Source organism: Haliotis rubra, unplaced genomic scaffold (assembly GCF_003918875.1).
Source record: "Haliotis rubra isolate DU_JTF1 unplaced genomic scaffold, ASM391887v1 Scf714, whole genome shotgun sequence".
Taxonomy (NCBI): Eukaryota; Metazoa; Mollusca; class Gastropoda; order Lepetellida; family Haliotidae; genus Haliotis; species Haliotis rubra.
In genome coordinates this window covers 67,802-92,334 of record NW_025767429.1, presented here as the reverse complement: position 1 = coordinate 92,334, position 24,533 = coordinate 67,802, and the positions used below count along the sequence as shown (strand labels likewise).

Genomic DNA, 24,533 nt, shown 5'->3' with positions numbered 1-24,533 from the left:
TAGTGTTCAATGACGTCAAGACATTGTATTTTCCACTTAACGGATACAATTTGATGACATCACGGTCGTTATTGAAATATATCACTTCTTGAGAGCGATCAAAGCTCAAAGACGTTGTTTGTATTGACTGGATTAATGTCGTAAATCCTTTTCCTGAATAGCTACACCGAAGTAGTTTTCTTGAGGTGCTTACATACATCACACGTCTCTTGGAGTCAACTGTAATCAGCTGAAGATCCTCCATGGATTGGAATGCGTTTATTGGCGTACCATCTACTGTAATCCTCATAACTCGTTTTGATGCTTCAGCTGTAACGACGTATGCTTCATGTCTGTCGTCATCCACGGCGATGTCTCGAACCAGAAGGTTTTCCCAAATAGTCTGTGAGCTCTGTCTTTCCAGTTTGAAACTTAGTAGCTTTCCACCGTGACTTACTGACAAAAGGAGACCATATGATGACGGTATGTAACCAATGGCCGTCACATTTTCCATGTCTACAGGGTACGTCATCACGGTCCACGATGGAAAGGCGGTTTGATAAAACTGACTCTTCCAATAATCCGCCATAAATGGCACAAGTAGCACTCTGCGTTTGTCCTGTGGATGCGCGACTGTGGGCACTGTGGAGACGGTTGAGACTGTAGAGCTGGGATGTGTTTCTGTGGAGGAAATTACAGAGGAAGACATTATTACATAGGAAGACATTATTACAGAGGAAGACATTATTGGGGGCATTATTACAGAGGAAGACATTATTGAGGACATTTTTACATAGGAAGACATTATTGAGGACATTATTACAGAGGAAGACATTACTGAGGACATTATTACAGAGGAAGACATTATTGAGGACATTATTACATAGGAAGACATTATTGAGGACATTATTACAGAGGAAGACATACTGAGGACATTATTACAGAGGAAGACATTATTGAGGACATTATTACAGAGGAAGACATACTGAGGACATTATTGCAGAGGAAGACATTATTTAGGACAAATTATTACAGAGGAAGTCATACTGAGGACATTATTGCAGAGGAAGACATTATTGAGGACATTATTACAGAGGAAGACATTATTCAGGACATTATTACAAAGGAAGACAGTATCTAGGACATTACTGCAAAGGAATTGACAAATTGTACATGATTATTCATGTAAAGTGCAATTTTTATTGTAGTTTTCCAATATTGCGCATTCTGTGCTGTCTTAACGGTGAGTCTGCGATTAAAAAAACTGGCAGAGATTAATCAGTATCGAAACGCCAGCAGATATATACCAGTATCGTGTAAGTGAGTGAGTTTAGTTTTACGCCACACTAAGCAATATTCCAGCTATATGGCGGCGGTCTGTAAATAATCGAATCTGGACCAGACAATCCAGTGGTCAACAGCATGAGCATCGATCTACGCAATTGGGATACGATAACATGTGTCAACCAAGTCAAGCGAGCTAGCCCATCCGATCCCGTTAGTCGCCTCTTACGACAAGTATGGATTACTGAAGATCAATTGTAACCCGGATCTTCACGGGTCTAAACCAGTATCGAAACGCCGGCAGATATCAATCAGTATCAAATATTTAAAGTGATGAAACCTACTAAATCAAAACACACAATGAATGAATGAGCACTGAAAATAAGAAATAATGGAATGTTTCATTTAAAACCATTAAATTGTTTGAACTATTTTAACAATTACTCACAAAAGGACTAGTATACTGCCTTAACATTCATAAAAGTTCTTAATAGCAATTACGATACGTGAGAAACACAGTTAATACGTATATTTTCACAAATGTGATTTTGAAACTGAGAGTAGACGACGTGATGTCTTACCACAATGCAATGTCCCCGCCCGGCTGTGCCTCTTGAACATTGGGCAGTCTCAGACAAGCCTCGTTGTACCACCTGGAAGGAGTGAGTATGGTTCACGCCGCGTTTGGCAATATTCCAGCAATGGGAAATGGGCTTCACACAATGTACCCACGTGGGGAATCGAACCCGGGTCTTCGGCGTGACGAGCGGACGCTTTACCTACTGGGTTACCCCACCGTCCCCGTCTCGGTATGAGATTACCACATCAAGTTATCACTGGAAATAGCACACTGTTGTCAATTATTGTAAACAATGTGTACAGTGCTATCAGACAAAGGCCCACATATATTGGGTTTCACAAGTTGTACCCATGTGGGGAATCGAACCCGGGACTTCGGCGTGACGAGCGAACGCTTTAACCACTAGCCTACCCCACCGCCCCTGTAGTCAAAGGAGGGATGCAGACACGCATTTTTGTGGACAAAGCCTTCGCTTAACACGCTGGAAATCGTATTTCAAAGGCAATTTCAAATCATAATGTTTATCATAAATCATTTCGCTTATTATTATGGGTGGGCGATAATACCATTTCATGGGTATATTGCATTTCGAACTTCACAATACCATATATTGCGGCACACTTTTCGCGAACCGGTTCACCTGATACGATCGGCAATTTCCGTGACCATGATCGGTAATTTTCGTGATGTAGTCATAAATACTAATAACATTTGCATTTCCTTTATATTATTATACATTAATATTTTTTGAGAACGTTTATTGGTCATGTAGTTGCATTTGCATGACTTTTAAACCATATAAATAAATAAAAAAAAAAATAGATTTGTACCGGCACTCGTTGTATTGATAAACAACCAAAATTCTACCATGGCTACGTGAAATGATCGATTTTGATTGGTCAATCAATCAAATTAGACGCTATCAATTTTGGATTGAAAATTTGTCTGATTTTATGACCGCTTCACTGCAGACGTATACAACACTGCCGCATCAGCTTGACCACCAACATGGCTAATATCAACACAATAGACGTGATGGAAATGCTGATAAAACATTATTAAAACTCGAAAATACAATTATTATATGATTTTTCCTCCACAATTATTAGGGAACCTAACTATCATATAACCTTCTATAATAAAAATATTCAAACTCAATTACAATACACAGCCCCAAACATAAACAAACAATATCTAACATGTAAATCAGAAAGGCTTGTAAATTTCATCCCTATCTATACAAAATGTGCAGCAAATCCTTACTAAACATTTACCTACCTGGTAAATGGTATATTTGTTTCCGTTTAGAATCATAAGAATGGGAAATTCGCAAGATAAGGGTCAGGCAAAACACAACATGTATGCCACTCACACTCCATCATGTCCCGTTGCATCGTTAAAAAAATACTGCATGTGTTGGACCAAGAGGCTGTCTGTCATGTGTTGGACCAAGAGGCTGTCTGTCATGTGATGGACCAAGAGGCTGTGTGTCATGTGTTGGACCAAGAGGCTGTCTGTCATGTGATGGACAAAGAGGCTGTGTGTCATGTGTTGGACCAAGAGGCTGTGTGTCATGTGATGGACAAAGAGGCTGTGTGTCATGTGATGGACCAAGAGGCTGTCTGTCGTGTGTTGGACCAAGAGGCTGTCTGTCATGTGATGGACAAAGAGACTGTCTGTCATGTGATGGACCAAGAGGCTGTGTGTCATGTGTTGGACCAAGAGGCTGTCTGTCATGTGATGGACAAAGAGGCTGTGTGTCATGTGTTGGACCAAGAGGCTGTCTGTCATGTGATGGACAAAGAGGCTGTCTGTCATGTGATGGACCAAGAGGCTGTCTGTCATGTGTTGGACCAAGAGGCTGTCTGTCATGTGTTGGACAAAGAGGCTGTGTGTCATGTGTTGGACCAAGAGGCTGTCTGTCATGTGATGGACAAAGAGGCTGTCTGTCGTGTGTTGGACCAAGAGGCTGTCTGTCGTGTGTTGGACAAAGAGGCTGTCTGTCATGTGATGGACAAAGAGGCTGTCTGTCATGTGATGGACCAAGAGGCTGTGTGTCATGTGTTGGACCAAGAGGCTGTGTGCCATGTGTTCGACCAAGAGGCTGTCTGTCGTGTGTTGGACCAAGAGGCTGTCTGTCATGAGTTGGACCAAGAGGTTGTCTGTCATGTGTTGAACCAAGAGGCTGTGTGCCATGTGTTGGACCAAGAGGCTGTGTGCCATGTGTTGGACCAAGAGGCTGTGTGCCATGTGTTGGACCAAGAGGCTGTGTGCCATGTGTTGGACCAAGAGGCTGTGTGTCGTGTGTTGGACCAAGAGGCTGTGTGTCGTGTGTTGGACCAAGAGATTGTCTGTCGTGTGTTGGACCAAGAGGCTGTCTGTCGTGTGTTGGGCCAAGAGGCTGTCTGTCATGAGTTGGATCAAGAGGCTGGCTGTCGTGTGTTGGACCAAGAGGTTGTCTGTCGTGTGTTGGACCAAGAGGCTGTCTGTCATGAGTTGGATCAAGTGGCTGTCTGTCATGAGTTTGGCTGCTATACAACTGCGTGACAAATGTTAGAACTCAACCAACACACGGGCCCATTTTGAGATTTGAAAAACAGATTGTGTTGAGAAACAAACAAATGGAACACGAATGCCAGAATGCTGAGTTTTCTGAAGACGACACTACCAGCGTAAGTGCTTGGCTGATGTCTGGCGGAAAGGACGCCATATAATCGCTGGATTTATGTCATACTTGTCAGTTATCTGAAAAACATTTATTTTGCTATCAGACTCATATTTACAATTCTTGGCAGTGTGGCCATTTATTTAAACGATATATTACGTCACAAAACGGAAAGGTTGATACATGATAAGCACAAGACCAAAATGAAGCCGTGCTACTCCGGACTGTCCTCAGTTTTGCTTAAGTGGTTATTGACAGTGATTTATTTACATTCGATTTGACAGAAACATTTTTGTTTCAAATTCCTTTCATATGTCATCAGGAAACGACGTATCGTCTTGCAATTCAAATGTCATCAAGCATGAAGCACACTTTTCATATTTCCAGACGTCTTTGCAGCTCAGATTTCCCGGGGCTGTCACAGATATGTACCTTCAGATTTGACCTTTCGATTTAATCAGAAACCATTCTGCTCTGGGTTCAATGTATCGTACAATCTGTCAACATTCATCATCAGTTATCTGAAACTAATAATTAAGTTATGATTGTATATTTCTCTTTTTATGTTTATTTAATGTTCGGGTAAATATCATTTTGTTGAGTGGGCCTGTCGCTTTGAGTTGGCAGTGATTCAGTGAGAGTGAGTGTTTAGTTTTACGCCGCTTTTAGCAATATTCCAGCAATATCACGGCGGGGGACACCAGAACTGGGCTTCACACATTGTACCCATGTGGGGAATCGAACCCGGGTCGTCGGCGTGACGAGCGAACGCTTTAACCATTAGGCTACCCCCACCACCCCGATTCAGTGACAGAGGGACAAGCGAGCAATCACCAACACCATGTGACACAACTAAGCTTCAGACCAAGATTTATAACGATTTAACTTGGAGTGTAAACCAACTGTGCCGGGACATCTCTCCTCTCCCCACTTTTGTATCTGAGGGATAAAGAACCTGGGTAAGGGTGTGGCACCCCTTTTGTATCTGAGGGGTAAACAGTGCGTTTAGTTTTACGCCGCACTCAGCAATATTCCAGCTATATGGCGGCGGTATGTAAATAATCGAGTCTGGACCAGAAAATCCAGTGATCAAGAGCATGAGCATCGATCTGCGCAACTGGGAACTGATGGCATGTGTCAACCAGGTCAGCGAGCCTGACCACCCAATCCCGTTAGTCTCCTCTTACGACAAGCATGGATTACTGAAGATCAATTCTAGCCCGGATCTTCACGGGTCTGAGGGGTAAAGAAGCTGGGTAAGGGTGTTGCAATCTTTGTATAGTGCAGGTTAATGGAAGCTGTAATGAAAATTGCTGTTTACTGAAATAGCAGATTTTTTATGGGTTCAGATATTGTGTTGTAAAGTGTTGAGTGTTGGTGATGGCAAGGCTCGTTAGCCTCTACTGAGTGCACACTGTCAGGTTATATATAATATCATTATTCTAATCATTATTGCAAACATTGTCATGACAGACAGTGACACACACACACGAGTGACATGTATATTTGACAATCATATGTTGTCCTGTCAGGGGAATATATTGATGCTTTTGTATGTGAAGAGTTTTCAACAACGGAAATGATGTTTGTAAGTATATGTGAGTTACGATCACTTAAGCGTTAAGATCAGGGACATGGACCCTGCACAGAGGAAAAGGTAACAGAATGCATTGGTTAATTCTTAAATTCTTAGAGAGTTATGATGATGGTTTTTCAATTTTACATGCTTATTTGTTGAAGTAACACTGAAAGAGTAACAGTGATATATTCTGTATATTTAATACAAATATGCAGCCAGTCTGTAGCTCTGTATACATTCTCATGTATAAAATAGTGTGGTTTTATGATAAATTATTATGCATAAAATAGTCAAACTTGTCACAATGTAGGTGAGTTATCAGATGGTGACTTCACAACATTTATTTATTTTTGTAGGAAGATAGAGTTTGTAGTTTTATTACTTGTGTTCACTTAAAGATTTATTAGGGACTGTTCATAAGTTATGGCTGGGGTGGGGATGGGTGGGTGTGGGTGTGGGTGTGGGTGTGTGAGATGATGATGATTTTAAGGGGGTCACCTAATTTGTTCTGGGGATTTAGGAGGGGGTGTCATCAATTTTGTAAACACATACTAGGGGTCATCAATTTTGTACAGAAAAATATGTTTAAAATTATTATGCTTAGAAATTATGGGAAGGGCAGGGGGGTATTGATTTTGTACATGACATGAAGTGAGGGGGGTCACTTATTTTGTACCTAATTTTTTTTTTTTTGGGGGGGGGGCATTCACATTGTACATGCTTCTCTGTAAAAATCATCAGTTAGCAGTAGTTAAGATAAACTTCACACGTTCTATTCACATACATGACACTAGTATTCATTCATGTAATACTCAAACAGTGATAAACTCGTGTGTGATCCAGAACCTAAATATATACTGAGGGAGCAACATAATGCAACAAGAAGTTGACTGTTGACAAAGTAGACACAGTTTATGGATAATCAAAAATCGTCACTGTTTAAAATTAATTATGAACATTAATGGGTTCATTTCATAACCCATAATTTTGAAGTTAAACATTTTGGCATGGGGCATGGGGGTCCTCAGATTCAGAAAACATGTAATCAATCCCAACACACCTCATATCTTAAAATGCTGTCTATAATTTGAAACATTTTGTTGGCAAGGTGTTAGCATTACCATCCATAACCATAGATTGCTTGTGAACAATTACTAATAAAATACATGCTACAATTTTGCAGTTCCCTTACTTTCATGCATCTGTATATGTCGGAGGAATGAAGTTTGTTGAGCTATAGGACTTTGATTTTTCATTTTGAAGGAAATAAGTGTTGATGATTGAGAAATAATTTTGCCAGTCTACAAATCACAATGACAATACAATTAATTACATTTGTGTAAATAGCTGATTTATAAATTCATGTTCTTTCAGAGAATGATGAATTAAAACCGTTTGAAACTGCTGGTGTTTAGTTGGAAACTGGTTTGTCTGTTTCCTTTATAATGCCACACTCAACAACATTCAGATTTGAGGGAGAAAAAAATAAACCAGACAATAGGTGATTCATCATACACCTGCACTGGTTCTACAACTCTCGTCTCTGAAGCTAAGTTCATGTGAAACACTTTGAAAGCTGTTTGTAGATGAGATGGAATAACTAGATGTTGGCTGTCAGTTTGACAATGTCGGAGGGAGCTTGTCCCAAGAGCTGTTCTGAGCCACCCTATAAGATGACAATGTCGGACAGAGCTTGTCCCGGCAGCCGTTCTTGGCTGTTCTCAAAAGACACTGTTGTGCAGAGCCACTGAGGAAGGTGAGCTGCAGAACCTGTGGTATTTATGAATCAGCAGTTAATGCTACTTGTCACATCTCTGTGTGCATGTAATATTCAGTGTATATAGGTTGTACATATACAAATTAACATTAAATTCCAGTATTCTTGCATATAGTGAAAATGTCATACAAATCACAATGAAAATACAATTAATTACATTTGTGTAAACAGCTGATTTATAAATTCATGTTCTTTCAGAGAATGATAAATTAAAACCATTTGAAACTGCTGGTGTTTTGTTGAATATCTGGTTTGTCTGTTTCCTGTTTAATGCCACACTCAACAACATTCAGATTTGAGGGAGAAAAAACTAAACAAGCCAATCAGGTGATTGACATGTGCAAGAAAAGAACATAAGTACCATATTTGGGACATTTTATCAAACATATGGTTAACAGTAAATATAAGTTTATGTCCACAGAATGGTTAGCCTGGACTGAGCTTACATGGCAAAGTCCATATACATGTACAAGTGATTTAGACTGGATCAAACATTACATTATTCATTTAAATACAGGTTATACTTCAAGGACAGAATGCAAAACAGAAAGATAGGGTAGGGTTGGCATGCATCACACTAAATGCAGTCTGGCCACGCCTGTATCATCCTCGATGATGAAGGATATTGGCGTCATTCAGTTGTAAATACACAGGACACATTTACCATCATAGCTTCAACTGACACAGTGCTTCAAAGACCATATAATCAAATTACAGGGTTCTTCCATGACGGCAGCAGCTTGAACTGCTGACTTTGGCACCAGGTAATATCACAAGGAATGGAAGCCTGCATCACAACAATAGTCACGATCTAGTCACTTGTCCGAAGTCCAGCCACAATTCTGCCACAGTTATAGGAGATTGTAGTAATACTATATGGACATGCTCAGCTGTGATAACTGGCAACAGTTATAGGAGATTGTAGTAATACTATATGGACATGCTCAGCTGTGATAACTGGCAACAGTTATAGGAGATTGTAGTTATACTATATGGACATGCTCAGCTGTGATAACTGGCAACAGTTATAGGAGATTGTAGTTATACTATATGGACATGCTCAGCTGTGACAACTGGCAACAGTTATAGGAGATTGTATGGACATGCTCAGCTGTGATAACTGGCAACAGTGATAGGAGATTGTAGTTATACTATATGGACATGCTCAGCTGTGATAACTGGCAACAGTTATAGGAGATTGTAGTTATACTATATGGACATGCTCAGCTGTGATAACTGGCAACAGTTATAGGAGATTGCAGTTATACTATATGGACATGCTCAGCTGTGATAACTGGCAACAGTTATAGGAGATTGTAGTTATACAATATGGACATGCTCAGTTATAATATGGACATGTGTGATAACTGGCAACAGTTATAGGAGATTGTAGTTATCAGCTGCTCAGCTGTGATAACTGGCAACAGTTATAGATTGAGATTGGACATGCTCAGCTGTGATAACTGGCAACAGTTATAGGAGATTGTAGTTATACTATATGGACATGCTCAGCTGTGATAACTGGCAACAGTTATAGGAGATTGTAGTTATACTATATGGACATGCTCAGCTGTGATAACTGGCAACAGTTATAGGAGATTGTAGTTATACTATATGGACATGCTCAGCTGTGATAACTGGCAACAGTTATAGGAGATTGCAGTTATACAATATGGACATGCTCAGCTGTGATAACTGGCAACAGTTATAGGAGATTGCAGTTATACTATATGGACATGCTCAGCTGTGATAACTGGCAACAGTTATAGGAGATTGTAGTTATACTATATGGACATGCTCAGCTGTGATAACTGGCAACAGTTATAGGAGATTGTAGTTATACTATATGGACATGCTCAGCTGTGATAACTGGCAACAGTTATAGGAGATGGTAGTTATACTGTATGGACATGCTCAGCTGTGACAACTGGCAACAGTTATAGGAGATTGTAGTTATACTATATGGACATGCTCAGCTGTGATAACTGGCAACAGTGATAGGAAGCTGTGCATACTAGAAAAGACTTCGGACTAGTGGCTAGAGAGGAAGACCGAAAAAACACAACAAACATCGTATCTGGCCACTTCACAGTCTACCAGCTTATCTCGTGTTTGAGACACAGTATTAAATATTCTGTGTCTAACAAAACCTGAGACAGATAACAAGTGGCAAGAGATACTACTTCAGTACTGGAAAACTGTACTGAAGTAGTTTCCACACAAGTCGCTATGACCTTTGTGGTAGACATGCATGATTATATATATGTCTAAACACACAAATATATACAATCACATCAGTCTGTACAAACCAATATATATTCTAGCTGCTAGAAGATCCTAAAGGACAACAATTTCAAATTACAAATGCAAGTTTGAGAGAGGTAAACAAGAATTGCACTTGATTTTTGTTTAATCAGTGTTCTCAGACATTTGTTTCATATAAACATGCAATGAAACAGTCTACAATCATTTCTTGACTATGAGCAAAAATGCAGAATAATATCGATACATATGTTGGAGTCTTCACTCCATACCAGCACATAAAAAGACTTTAGTTTACTGTTGACACTGAACATTTGTGAAAATTGGGGATTAGGAAGAGGTACGACTTGGTAGCCATTACAACAAAACCAAAACAATAGCACAGGTTAAGTTGTACAGGGCTACAGATAAGGGGCGTACAGGCGTAATGAAGGCCTCAAAATCAATTAAGTACGACATAATATAAGATTTCAAGCGTATCGTGTACACACATAAATACCTTTGTACGTCTAACATTTAATTTCCGTGCGTATCATGCAATGGAAATCTATTTCGGATAAATACTTGTTTCTTTTGCGAAACACAATTTGACACATGAGGAAACCCCGACAGTAGGAATCACTTGCGTTGCCATGCAACGATATGCGTCACTATGTTTCTATTGGCTAAAAACTACACTCTTCCTATTTATATCCAGTCGGACCTGACATTTCGCGCATCACACGGTCACTCAGTTATTTCTCACGCGTCTTCAAATACAAATACATGGTTGGAAATAGTGATCGATGAATCGTCCAGACAAACCACATCACCAACTCGCTCACACAAAAACATGTCAGTACTCCTTCAAAATTCTCAGTACACCTCCACTTGCAATATGATGTGTAAGTACACTCGCACCCCCAAAAGTTATCTGGAGCCCTGTTGTATATAGCATTTTGGAGATATTGTTTAAAAAAGGTAATTTTAGAATCAATGCATACATTATGGCTTGAAGATTACACTGTCTGTAGTAATTTTGTTTACGCAAACGAGGCAGTTGCCTCATCCAGGAAACTCCTGATGATTTACGATTGACAATAATTACACTGACTGAGTTTAGTTTTACGCCGCTTTTAGCAATATTCCAGCAATATCACGGCGGGGGACACCAGAAATGGGCTTAACACATTGTGCCCATGTGGGGAATCGAACCCGGGTCTTCGGCGTGACGAGCCAACGCTTTAACCACTAGGCTACCCCACCACCCCTACAATAATTACAACTCTTCATGGTATTAATCACAGTTGCTGGGGTCCTATGTGAGTAAGCTTGTCGTGGTTATTGAACAGAATGTCTAAAATGCTTCACGGAGTACCATGGCATACAAGAGACAGTGGGCTGTGACACGTGTTGTAGGTAACCTGGTTATGTGTGAGAGAAGTAACGAGGGTTGTTGTCATAACACAAATCACACAAACAGGATCAATAGTCAATATCAAGTTAGTATGGTCTATCACATTCCCATGGGCTTTGTTACACAGTTACTCTGCCAATCAAAAGCTGATTCTACACTGTAACATATGTTATATTTGGGATTATACTTTCTTAGTAAAGTACAGATTCTAGTACTTTTTGGGGGTTGAATCCCATCCGGGATTCGAACCCACCCCCACAGAGTCAGGCAGCTAATCACCAGCACACAATGTCAGACGCCTAAACCACTCAGCCACCGCTGGCTTCCACACTGTTCTACACTGTTAAAGAATACCCAAGCTTGTTAGATGTCACTAGTGTGAGTTAAATAAGTTAGTAAGTGAGTACCTTGTTAGTTTGGCCTATCATCTTCCCATTGGTCTTCGTTATAAACTGATTTCTAAAGGAACGCAAACATTACAATTGTTTGAAATTACATGCAATAAGACACAAATATAGGCAAAATGGTGTGTGATGCTCAGATAGTTATCCTGGTCAGATCTGATGATACTGAAATGGCTGCTAAAGGAGGCCAAACTTGATACTGAAATGTCATAACTCTTACGTGAAATACCAAATGGCACAATCTAACTACGTCTCATTGACATTATTATAGAACACTTCTGGTTTTGAATAAAGATCATTTGAGTGTTCACTGAAAGAACTCACATTGTATTCGTTACATGCCTTCGTAAGAAAACATCAATCTCTTTATTCATCCCTATTTTAGGGGATTCACGTTTCTTTTGGAAGAGAGTATATTTGCCATAGCAGCACCTCCTCTTTTAAACGAAATACCCCTTGCTACATACAAATATTTTAAACATGATTGGTTTCCACCTAAAATAACAGGACTACCAAACAGAAGTTGGTCCCAGTTCAAGTCTCGATGTCAGGATAACCCATTTTAGCAGTCCTTAACAGATTACAGTGTGCATCCAGCAGAGCCTGCACATTTACACCTCCAATCAAAAACACATAATGTACTGCATGCTATTGTCAGGTTGAGGTATCATTTTAGGAAAAACACTTCCTCTAGAATTTTGCTCTCTTCTAGATCCTCTGTCTGACCCTCTCTGTCAGACAATGACTGGTCCCTGGACTGACTGTGGGGTGATGTGTACCCGACAAAGCTCTCTTCTCTACTGTGGAAGCTGCCGCCTAAAGAACCATTGTTCTTCTCAATGGAGTTAACTAGTTCTAATACTGCTAGAGTCTTGTCCCTGAAATGAAAGAATCAACAATGACAAGATCATGTTAAAACATGTTGGGTTGGGAATATTAATGCAGGGAGGGACACTATCATGACTATCAACTCATTCCTGACTAGTGCTTGGTGAAACTGAAGTAGACTTGGTGAGGAAATACGTTGCCTGGCCTGATTGTCACCAGTCTCTGACTATCGGACCAGCGGCTATGTACCCTGTGGTGTACAAGATGGACCATGTAGGCTGTGAACAGTACTTTTTCTAACTAAGTGTCATCCTATAAAGTCAAGCAGAATCAATCTCCATCACTAGCAAGGATTTAATGACACCTGCTAGGCAGGCGTGTAAAGAAGTCCAGATGTGGAAGTATTACCCTGGAGAAGGAGACCCTTTAATGTGTGGAGATGGACTGGTCCTTTGGTGGTTGAAGGGGAGGTTACTCTGTTGTGGGGACCTGAAACAAGAGTGTTATGAGTTAGCATGCCTGTATGAAACACTTGTGAATGGTAAGACTGGCCTCATAAAACCTGTCCACCTTAGAAATTTGTGGTTCTACAATTCATTGTTCTATTCCTGGTCCCCGCCCACCTGGATATGTTTGTATGAGACACTTGTATCTGCATCTATAAAGTCCCCGCCCACCTGGATATATGTCTGTATGAGACACTTGTGTCTGCATCTATCACGTCCCCACCCACCTGGATATATGTCTGTAAGAAACACTTGTGTCTGCATCTATCACGTCTCCAACCACCTGGATATATGTCTGTATGAGACACTTGTGTCTGCATCTATCACGTCCCCACCCACCTGGATATATGTCTGTAAGAAACACTTGTGTCTGCATCTATCACGTCCCCACCCACCTGGATATATGTCTGTATGAGACACTTGTGCCTGCATCTATCAAGTCCCCACCCACCTGGATATGTCTGTATGAGACACTTGTGTCTGCATCTATCACGTCCCCACCCACCTGGATATATGTCTGTATGAGACACTTGTGTCTGCATCTATCACGGCCCCACCCACCTGGATATATGTCTGTATGAGACACTTGTGCCTGCATCTATCAAGTCCGGCCCACCTGGATATATGTCTGTATGAGACACTTGTGCATGCATCTATCAAGTCCCACCCACCTGGATATATGTCTGTATGAGACACTTGTGTCTGCATCTATCACGTCCCACCCACCTGGATATATGTCTGTATGAGACACTTGTGCCTGAATCTATCAAGTCCCACCCACCTGGATATATGTCTGTATGAGACACTTGTGCATGCATCTATCAAGTCCCACCCACCTGGATATATGTCTGTATGAGACACTTGTGTCTGCATCTATCAAGTCCCACCCACCTGGATATATGTCTGTATGAGACACTTGTGCCTGAATCTATCAAGTCCCACCCACCTGGATATATGTCTGTATGAGACACTTGTGTCTGCATCTATCAAGTCCCCACCCACCTGGATATATGTCTGTATGAGACACTTGTGTCTGAATCTATCAAGTCCCACCCACCTGGATATATGTCTGTATGAGACACTTGTGTCTGCATCTATCAAGTCCCACCCACCTGGATATATGTCTGTATGAGACACTTGTGCCTGCATCTATCAAGTCTGGGATGTCCGGTGTCAGTCGGCCTGATGCGTCTAGTCTGACCGGCGATGTACCTATGGACACTCCTTGCCGAATGTTGATGGGGGACGTGCCTGCTGACTTCATCTGTTTGCTTCTGCCTTTCTGACTGGAAATATCTTGATAGAAAACAAGCATAACATTACAACTCATAATACGGACAATAGTAGGACCTATGAACAATAACTAATCCCACGTCCCAAGAGACATTACATTCACAGTCCTGAGCTAGCACTGTATCTCTATATGTGTACAAATCGTGGCCTATCACAACATACTTTCTCAATTTCTTATGTTTTCATGAGACAGATGGGCAAATATTTCTCCATTCTATATGATTACAAACAAACAGACTACAGAACACATCAGACCCCTTACAGATTAATCATTATTCATGATAACAAGTTAACACGACAAAAAATGTTTGGTTAAAGATCCCCCTTCCTTCCCGCTCAAATTCCCAATAATGTTCTACAAGTGGATTAAACAAGAGTTCAACAAAACTCACTTACTCTAACATAGTGTCAACATGTTTTAGTAATGGACAAGAAGTGAACAGTATCTCAAAACATATCACAAGGAACAAATTAAACAACTGTGTCCAGATCAGTGATTCAATGTGTGTTCTCACCACTGCCACTGTTAGACCGAGAGAGAGACAGCCCTGAGTACTCCAGTCTCTTGGCCAGATCCTCTATGCCTCTGTTCTCAGTCACTACTGTTTCTTTCGCCATCCTCGGCTGTCCACTGTGTCTGTCTGTCCCACCATTCTGTGTTTTCTTGTTCACATCAACAAATCTATTCTGGATATTTTGGTTTTCAACATCGGTCAAAACTGGCTGGAACTTGAATTCCTTTTCTTGCAGTCCTCTGTGTTTCAGCTGCTCTTGTTTTTCCCGCAGCTGAGCTTCCTGTTCCAGTAACACGTGTTTAAGTCGAATTTGTTCCTCCAACAACGCTGCCCGCTGTCGCAGCAGCTCTCGTTTCCTTTCCGCTGGAGTCAGTTTCTTGTAATATTCCATGAATTCACGGTCTCCAGCGACATTCTTCTCCAACTCCAACACTGGAGAGTGAACACGTGCACTGTCTAAATCTTCAGGGTGATCTATGAAACCAACACGATTCCTAATTCTGTTATCTGGCTGGTTGTCATGGAAACCGTTATGTCCACTTGCAGCGAATGTCGTCCGGGGACTATCGTCTATGGGAAGAGGTTGATAGTTATCACTAGCAATAGTTGGTAAAGAATTGAAAGACATCTCTTCATAAATTTGTGAACTCTTCTGAGTACTGGACATGATTGGCTCCCGAAGAGGCCCTAACATCTTCCTGGAACTTTTCTTCCCGTGTCTCTGTCTACCATTGGGCAGTTCAGCAGCAGGGCCATGTTTTGCAGTGTTGTATTCCCCTTGTGACACAGATCTATATTCACCTTGCGACACAGGTCTATATTCACCTTGCAACACAGGTCCATAGTCCCCATGTGAGATCGGTCTATATTGCCCATGTGATACAGGTCCATATTCCCCATGTGATAAAGGTCTATATTCCATATCCTGCATGGGTCTATACTCCTGCTTCATTGATACAGGAACGTATGTCCCACCATGAGCTACAGGCCTGTATTCCCTGGTGCGAGGTAAGGCTTCGTACTGCATGCCATGCGGCTGGTTCTCCTGCTGTCTTTGCTGAGCTATCTCCTGGTCAATAAGAGATGTGTATGGCCTGTGGGGATCCGGGATAAGTGCTGGGTCCCCCCTCTGGGAGGGCACTTTGTGGTTGTCCACATGTATGTCCCTCACTGGCTTATTTCTCAGTTTGAAACATTCCTACATAAGAAACAAGCATACAGTTTAGTGGACCAAAACATGGACAGCAACATGTTGCAATACAGGTATCTGTACTGCTGGGATTCTGGTTTCAAGTTGGTTCTCATAGTACTATAACTTATTGACTGTGTAAATATTTACTAGTTACACTAGAGTGAAGATAAAGATCCCTTTGTTTTTATTTCAGTGATGTTCATGAGTAATTTTAAAAAGTACACTACGATCCAACACTGATGTCTCTTTATACTGACACTGACACTGACACTGACACAGACTACCATGTTAAAAGCTGGAGTAGCTGGTACTGATGTCTCTTTATACTGACACAGACTACCATGTTGAAAGCTGGAATAGCTGGTACTGCCTTACCTCACTGTCAGTATCAACATCAGCTCCCCAGCTCTGCGGGGTGGAGCAGTGCTTGTTCTCCTCCATGGGTGGATGTGGTGTCTGTGGACAGATTCCTAACCATCATTTCTACTTCATACAAGGTTGTGAGAGAATGACGGACATTGTAAAGGTGATGGAATTAACGTTAGCCAACTGTCAATACAAGTCTTAGTCTAACAAAGCTATTCTCACATTCCAACACCCTATCTGCATTCAACCTGCTGCCTCTTAGAAACTGTTCTGATAATGTAACAAGTTATATTTGGGATGACACTTTCTTAGTTAAGTACAAAGTGAAGTACTTTCTGGCACAAGTCACATTCTGGAATCTGAAAGACCGTTCATAATTTATGTGTAGTGTGTGTGTGTGTGTGTTAGTGTGTGTGTGTGTGTTCATGATTTTAGGGGTGGGTGGGGGCACCCATTTAGTTCTGGGGCGGTGTTGTGGTGGTGGTGGTGGTGGGGTCCATAAATTTTGTACACATGTACAGGGTGGTGGGGTTCACCTAAGTTTGTACATATATTTGGGGGTGGGGTCGTCGTCATTCACATTGTACATGCTTCTCAGTAAAAATCATCATCATGAACCCACTTGAAACCCATAACAGACCATCATACATACAAAGTGATATCACTTGACAAAGCAGTCAGTGTTCATTACTATTCGTCTACCAGTACAAACCACAATTCTGGGACCGGGGCTTCAGGCCTATTAGTTTAGAGTATGTCATGTGCCTCTTACTTTATACCTCATGAAAAATTCCTAACATTTTCAAGTTCTAAACAATTCTAGATAAGATTTGAAATGGTAATGGGATGTGTGAACTTTTAACTTGAATTTGTGTTTGTCCGTTTGTCTGTCTCTGTCTGACCTTGTGATTTTTGTAATTTGCCAAAAGTCTCGAGCCTATGTGAATGTCTGACCTTATGCTTCCTATGCTTGTGGTCTTCAACTATCTGCTCCTGGTACTTGGTCAAAAGCTGCTGAGTCTCGAACAACTTCACATGGATGTCTGAAACAGCCACATCACATTGTGAAGGACACATGGGGCATTTAGCCTAGTGGTTAAAGGGTTCACTCGTCATGATGAAGACCCCGGTTCCATTCCCTACATAGGTACAATGTGTGAAGCCCCAGTCTGGTGTCCCCCGCCGTTTATATTGCTGGAATATATCTAAAAGCGGTGTAAATCATACACACTCACTCACTCTATAAGCAAACTTACAACCAATTCTCCTCACACTGCATAGAGAGGCCTTGGAAGCATAAACTAATTAAGCTACAAAATTACGGGGGCTCAGAGGGTCCTTGAAGTTGGATTCCTTGAATTTATAAACTCCTATCATGATTTGGGTTACAGCAAATCCTCAGTGAAATTCTTCTTCTTGATTTTGTTTTGCTAATACATGTTTATCGCATGTATATCATTCTACAGAAAGAGCATATAAAAAGTTGACCAGAAGGTGTAAACTTTATCAGCAGTTCATGATTTTCTGGGGCAGTGGGATAGTATCATGGTTAAAGCTTTTGCTCGTCATGCGAAGACCCGAGTTTCGATTCCCCACATGGGTACAATGTGTGGAGCCCATTTCTGATGTCCACCATGATATTGCTGGAATATTGCTAAAAGCGGAGTACTGACTGATTGACTGAGTTTGGTTTTACGCTCTTTAGCAATATTCCAGCAACATCAAGGCGGAGGACACCAGAAATGGGCTTCACACATAGTACCCATGTGGGGAATCGAACCAGGGTCTTCGGCGTGACGAGCCAACGCTTTAACCACTAGCCTACCCCACTGCCCCTAAAAGCAGAGTAAAAACCAAACTCATCCACTCACTCATGATTTTCTGCCCCGACTTTGCCTTCCCTTAGATGCTTGATTGGCATTTTATAAGATGCTATTTGATGAACATTGAGATTTTTCTGGGTTACATCTTCTTTTTATTCTTGAGTACAACGTTTCAGGACTTGTTCTGGCCCCATCATCAGGTTAAACTGAACAGTAACTGTTAACTCTGCCCGTGACATGTTCATTTACCTTCCCTTTCGTTCAGAACTTGCTCTTGCTGTGCCACCAGCTGCAGGATCTGCTGCTCATATTGCTCTCTCTCCTGGTGCAGCTGTACTACAACCTTCTCCTTCTCATCCCCAGCCCTGCAATGCATAACAGAAGATATGGAACTCAGAACCTACCTAGTGGGTCGACAGCAGGAAACTTTCTTAATGAAACCTCAAAGACAAACATTACGCTAATTAAACAGTCTAAGTTAACTTAGACTCAGTATTATTCGTTACACTGCTACACTGAGTCTAACAAAACCTAGTAGAAGGTAGCGTCAGCTAACCTTTTGGACTGTCAAATCAGAACACAGCTTACCAAATCGCGAAAGTTAACATTTGCACATACCGTTTGAACCTTTACCTAAAAAACTCGACCTATTCCAAATGCTATTCCCGCACGATCGCTTCCGAGTGATACACTCAATGAGTAAACAGTCGCTGAAAATAGCGTTTTTGTCAATATTCAAGGATGTCATCTTGCAAAAATATAAGCAAATAGTAACCATGTCATTAGAAACCCATATGCGTACTTTCTGCATGTCAAATACGTTTTATGCAGATTTTCGTTTGTTGATAGATCAGTGTCAGCGATCAGGGAAGAGAAAATCCCAAAACCACTTTGAAAGTCCCACCAAATCCTAACCAGTAGTCGTTGTCTGAATGGTTAAATCCGTTCGACCATCTTGCGTTTGATTGGACGGTCATAGGTCGCTCAAAGGTTAGCTGACGCGACCTTCTACTAGGTTTTGTTAGACTCAGTAGAGCAGTGTAACGAATAATACTGAGCCTAAGTTTACTTAGACTGCCAAACAGAAAAATATACAATGAATAGGCTAAAAGGAGCTATGGCATCAGACTCTTTCTTCAAAGCTATCTTAGCTCTACAACCATCGTAAGCCTATGCTAAAGTACAAGAGCTAGGATTATCTCAGAGCTAAGCTTGCTTTGTGGGAGAGGGTCCATGTCCCGAGCGTCTCAGCATACTTACTTTGCCAACTCTTTGATAAGGTTGGCCACCCTCTTCTTGTCTTCCATCCTGAGATCTTTGAAGGAGGCCTTCCTTTCATGGCGGCGCTGTGAGTGGGTGTCAAGACTCTGGGACAGCTGGGTATAACAAATGCATTTACTTGGGTTTGTTTGTTGTTTAACCCTCAAATTGGCAGGTGAGGTGAGGTGAACTTGGGTTCAACGTTGTGCTTGAGAATATTTCGCTCATATGACGACGTGGATGCTTGTGTATGAATATGTGCGGCTGCTTGTACTAGCCCAGACTTAAGCTGGTTATATAGTGCTAGCCCACTGAGATACCATGCCGCAGTGAAGCATGAATACCCCACTCAGACACATTATACTCCAAGCCGACCAGTCCTTGTTGTACCCATTAACAAGAGCGTCAGGCAGGGACCAACAAGTACCATATATATTTTAACGTCTTTTGGTATGACGTGGTCGGGGATTGAACCCGCAACCTTCCACTCTCCGGGCGGACACTCTAACCGGGGGTCCAGGGAAGAGGATGGCTAATGATGACTGCCTATGAAAAACGCTGAACCTTGATCAGACAAACCACTGATTTTGTTACAGATTGTTACCATTTGTTACAGATTGAACATTCATTCCAGAATCATTAGGGTGGGGTAGCATTTTCACAAATAATCTTTTAATTTTTCTTTGAAATGATGGATGTTTATCATATCAATGGAATATCTGTAACGCATAGCACATGTAGGAGTACATTTCTGTCACTACTGACAAAACATCTACTTCCTTACATCATGAAGCAGAATATTTGTCCCCGTGGGCAAATCTTCCACAACAGGTCGGTCTACCGATATATTGGCCTTCACTTCGGGAGTCTTCCGACCTTTGACCCTCTGACGCATGTTTCCTGGCTTTGACAACCCTGAAAACAAGAATACTGACTGAAGCTATTACGAGTAACAGTGACAATAACAGTTTTATTACTTTGGGGACTGTTCTGAAACCCAAATCCTGTCATGGAAGATTAGCTCATTAATTGTATATGGATGGTGGGATAGCCTAGTGGTTAAAGTGTTTGCTCATCACACTCGAGTTTGATTCCCCACATGGTTACATTACTATCAATAAGTAAAGCAGATTTCTGGTGTCTTCTGCCGTGATATTGCTGGAATATTGCTAAAAGCGGCTTAAAACTAACACTAACACTAAAACTAAAAAAGTCACTCACTCACTATGTACTATTCAGCCACTTGTTTGACTAATTTGAAGTCAAGAAGTCAAGAAATGTTTTGTTCATTTTTGTAAACATAGCTTATAATAGTGGACCTTATAATTCAAAATAGATGGTCTCAAAAGCTTTGGGCACAAACTGTAAGGACAAAATGAATTTTATCACCAACTGCACATAATGAACTGAAATGTCCTCAAGCATAAAAACCCTTTTCCAATAATCAATTACTGTGGTCTAACATACAGGTGACATTGTTGTGGCCTTGTAATCGAGTGCTAGGGGTAGTCTAGTGGTTGAAGCATTCACTCGTCACGTCTAAGCCACGGGTTCAACTCTCACATGGGTACAATGTGTAAAGCCCATTTCTGGTGTCCCCCGCCATGATATCGCTGGAATATTGCCAAAAGCGGCGTAAAATCCAACTCACACACTCATCCTGCTGAACCATGTGTCTCCTGATTGAAAGTAACTACTTTACTTGGTACATAACACCCTGAGTACTGGGCACTCCCAGTCCTACTGGATACTCTCAATACTACAAGACACCCACAATACTATAAAGACTCCCTCTGTAACTGGACACCCCCCTTATCCTGGTGAACCATGTGTCTCCTGGTTGAAAATAACTATTTTACCTGGTACATAAGCATCGGAATCCTCCGTGCTGGAATCCATGGCTGCAAAACAATGGATATACATTATTTTACTTACTTAAAAGCATTGTGTACATTTGTGACATTGTGTAACAAAATGTGTAGAGACTAAAAACTACAGGTATACATCATCATGTATACTTAGGTAAATGGATGTTTAACCCTATTTTCCCTTGAACAGCTATTACCACACATGGGAATATATCGACATCAATATATTCACTTCTGTTGTCAATGGAAAAGCTGATATGAAATTGTTGGATATACAACTCTTCCATTCAAACACCTTGCACTAAATGGCGTCATACTTACCACATAAGACCAGGAACATTAAGAGGAACCAAATCATTAGTTTAAGCAAGTTAGGCCAGGCCAATTTTATTTCTTGTTTTACCGATATTTATCCTCAGAAAATGGCAAGGGACAACAAATATTTAAAACATCACCAGAATGTAATATTCCTTTTAAATACTAAAAGTGTTTTACCTTAATGTTCTTTTAAGTGTACATTTTTGGCCAATAAAAAAAGGATTTATTATTGAGCGGGGAAAATTGATTAATTTTGTTTTGTTATTCTTGAAAAAATATGACTGGCAGATCCATAAAACATGAAATATAATTGGTCAGGCCTTACCTTTAAATAGCGCAGGGAATTGTTTGGCAGGCCTGGTACTATATTTAAAGGTACCAGCAAATACTTCACATTGCTGGTTCCAACAAACTTTCACCTGTCTGGAAGCGAATATTCCATCCAGATTTCACTGTATTATCTATGTGTGGGTTTTCAGATGCTTAAGAACATCTCTGTTCTTTTTTCTCAATTATTGCATGAACAATTGGAAAACATCTCACTTATTAAAGACAACTTTATCCCAAACACAAGTCATCATTCACAGAGTTTTCAATTTCCTAATGATGCTACCTGCCTTGGTATAGCAAGAGTAAACACTGCCATCCGAAAACATGACCCAACAACATATTCTAACGCTCCATCAATAACAAATAATACACCATTATTTCAAATCATTCAATCCTACTCAAATGCCACATGTTTACAAAATTTACTTTAAATCAGTATTCTATATACACACGCAAGTGGAAGTTCTGGGAACTATGATCACGATGAAGGAGTACCAGTCAAATTGCCCCAGCAAATTTTGTCAAAATGATCAAATTGCAGAGGTTTTTACACCAGTGGGGTAGTCAAATGCCCAAACATATTTACAATGATTCAATATATGCCATACATTGATAGTTTTGTCATCCTCGATATATATTCTTCATATAAAAGTTACTAGGAAGTAATTTTATCATTTGAATGTCAATTAGTGAACATGTTTTTTTTATATTTTTTAAAATTCTTCTTTACAAAAGCATTAATGACATGCACAATAAGTGGTATTACGCCACCAAATTTGCTGGGGAATTGACTTGGCAATTTGACCCCGCTGAAGCCTCTCGAAACTTCGATCAGTTTCGTTTTCAAGTTGCACAACCTGAGTTCACTTTCGACAAAACACACATATTTGAAGATAAATAATTAACGAAACATGCAAATATACGTGCGACTGTGTTAAGACACATCATGTACTACACATGACAACAACGAAATAATATATATGCATGGGGGGCTATTTTAGTATTTACTTTCACGTTTTAGTGAACTTTGTTGTCCTCGTCTAAACTATACGAAAAGTCGAAACAGATTCGAAATTATTAACTGTAATAAATCAGAAGTATTTCACTGTTTCTGCTTCAATGAATGTCACATCGTGCCCACATCGTTTCCAAGAATAAATATCAAATGGGACATGTGATCAAATTTCGTCTGCCACTGTCATGTCTAAACTTGAAGTTTGACATTTTGGCTGCTGTCATTGCAAATGTATTAATGACTAGCTTTATAAAACAAATTCCCGAAAAGCACATGAAAAACTGCAGCCGTTATATTTTCCGTTTGCGTCATATTACACGAATACACAGTAACATTTAACCTGTATTCGTCCAGAAAACACGTCGTCTGTTATTTGCGGAAGTGTCCGCCATGACATCCAAACAAACCGCCTTTCATTTGCGCATGCGCGAAATCCGATTATCCGGACAAGACCTCTGGCTGGCCAACTGTGACACGGTATCGAAGGGTGGTTAGTGATTTTACGACCCCCTCAGAGGATTCAGACGTTGGAAAATAATCATTCCGGATACTGGATTTTTATAAACGATTTTGACTCGACTGACAAACTCCGTCAAAGCCCCAAACACAGGCAACGCCTGCCAACAGGGTAGTCTGCGAACATAATATTATGTTCCCTTCTGCCCAGCTTATCACACAGTGAAGCAAATCTAGATTTAATTTAGGTTGGTGTATCTCCCACATCGCTGGGGGTATCTTTTCAATTTAATAGCGTACTTTCTTTCTATCAAAATGAACTTATAGTCATGTGTATATCAAATTAATATTAATGTCCAAGGGGAAGGTTTATATCTACAAACATCAACGCATGTATAAACCCTGTTTGCGCTACAGTTTGCCTGTGTATAAACAAGATATAGGATTTCCCCAATGCAGCAAACATAAATGCTTCATTAATTTTGTCAGCTGGATTTTCCCAACACCTGGGTTCAACTTCATGTTCTGTGATAGTTTATGGTAGTGAGTGAGTTTAGTTTTACGCTGCAATCAGAAATATTCCAGCTATATGTGGACAGTCTGTAAATAATCGAGTCTGAACCAGACAATCCAGTGATCAACGGCATGATCTACGCAATTGGGATACGATGTGACAACCCCAGTCAGCGAGCCTGACCATCCGATCCCGTTAGTCGCCTCTTACGACAAGCATGGGTTACTGAAGATCAATTCTAGCCCGGATCTTCACGGGTGAGATAGTTAATGATAACTAACGAACCGGTTTTGTGATGTCCGGTCATTTATATGATGTAACAA

General features: G+C 40.7%; 1 protein-coding gene across 1 annotated transcript; it reads right to left on the bottom strand.

Annotated features, from left to right (window-relative positions):
* Window positions 1-11,272: 11,272 nt before the first annotated feature.
* LOC124259223 lies at window positions 11,273-23,641 on the bottom strand. The gene is made up of 11 exons (XM_046693332.1): window positions 23,581-23,641; window positions 21,569-21,610; window positions 20,494-20,624; window positions 19,710-19,825; window positions 18,699-18,814; window positions 17,581-17,669; window positions 16,636-16,716; window positions 15,069-16,266; window positions 14,373-14,556; window positions 13,163-13,243; window positions 11,273-12,804 (listed from the first exon to the last, which is right to left on the bottom strand). The coding sequence occupies exons 1-11, from the start codon at window positions 23,630-23,632 to the stop codon at window positions 12,594-12,596; spliced, it is 2,301 nt and encodes a 766-aa protein (XP_046549288.1). The 5' UTR covers window positions 23,633-23,641; the 3' UTR covers window positions 11,273-12,593.
* Window positions 23,642-24,533: the final 892 nt, after the last annotated feature.

What these genes read in the sequence shown, in the direction of transcription:
- LOC124259223 (XM_046693332.1), bottom strand. Translation starts at nt 23,632, where the DNA reads ATGGCGGACACTTCCGCAAATAACAGACGACGTGTTTTCTGGACGAAT. An exon ending in TGTTTTCTGGACGAATACAG is followed by an intron (nt 21,611 to 23,580) that starts GTTAAATGTTAC and finishes ATTGTTTTGCAG; the next exon opens with CCATGGATTCCAGCACGGAG. An exon ending in AGTTCTGAACGAAAGGGAAG is followed by an intron (nt 17,670 to 18,698) that starts GTAAATGAACAT and finishes TGGCTGTTTCAG; the next exon opens with ACATCCATGTGAAGTTGTTC.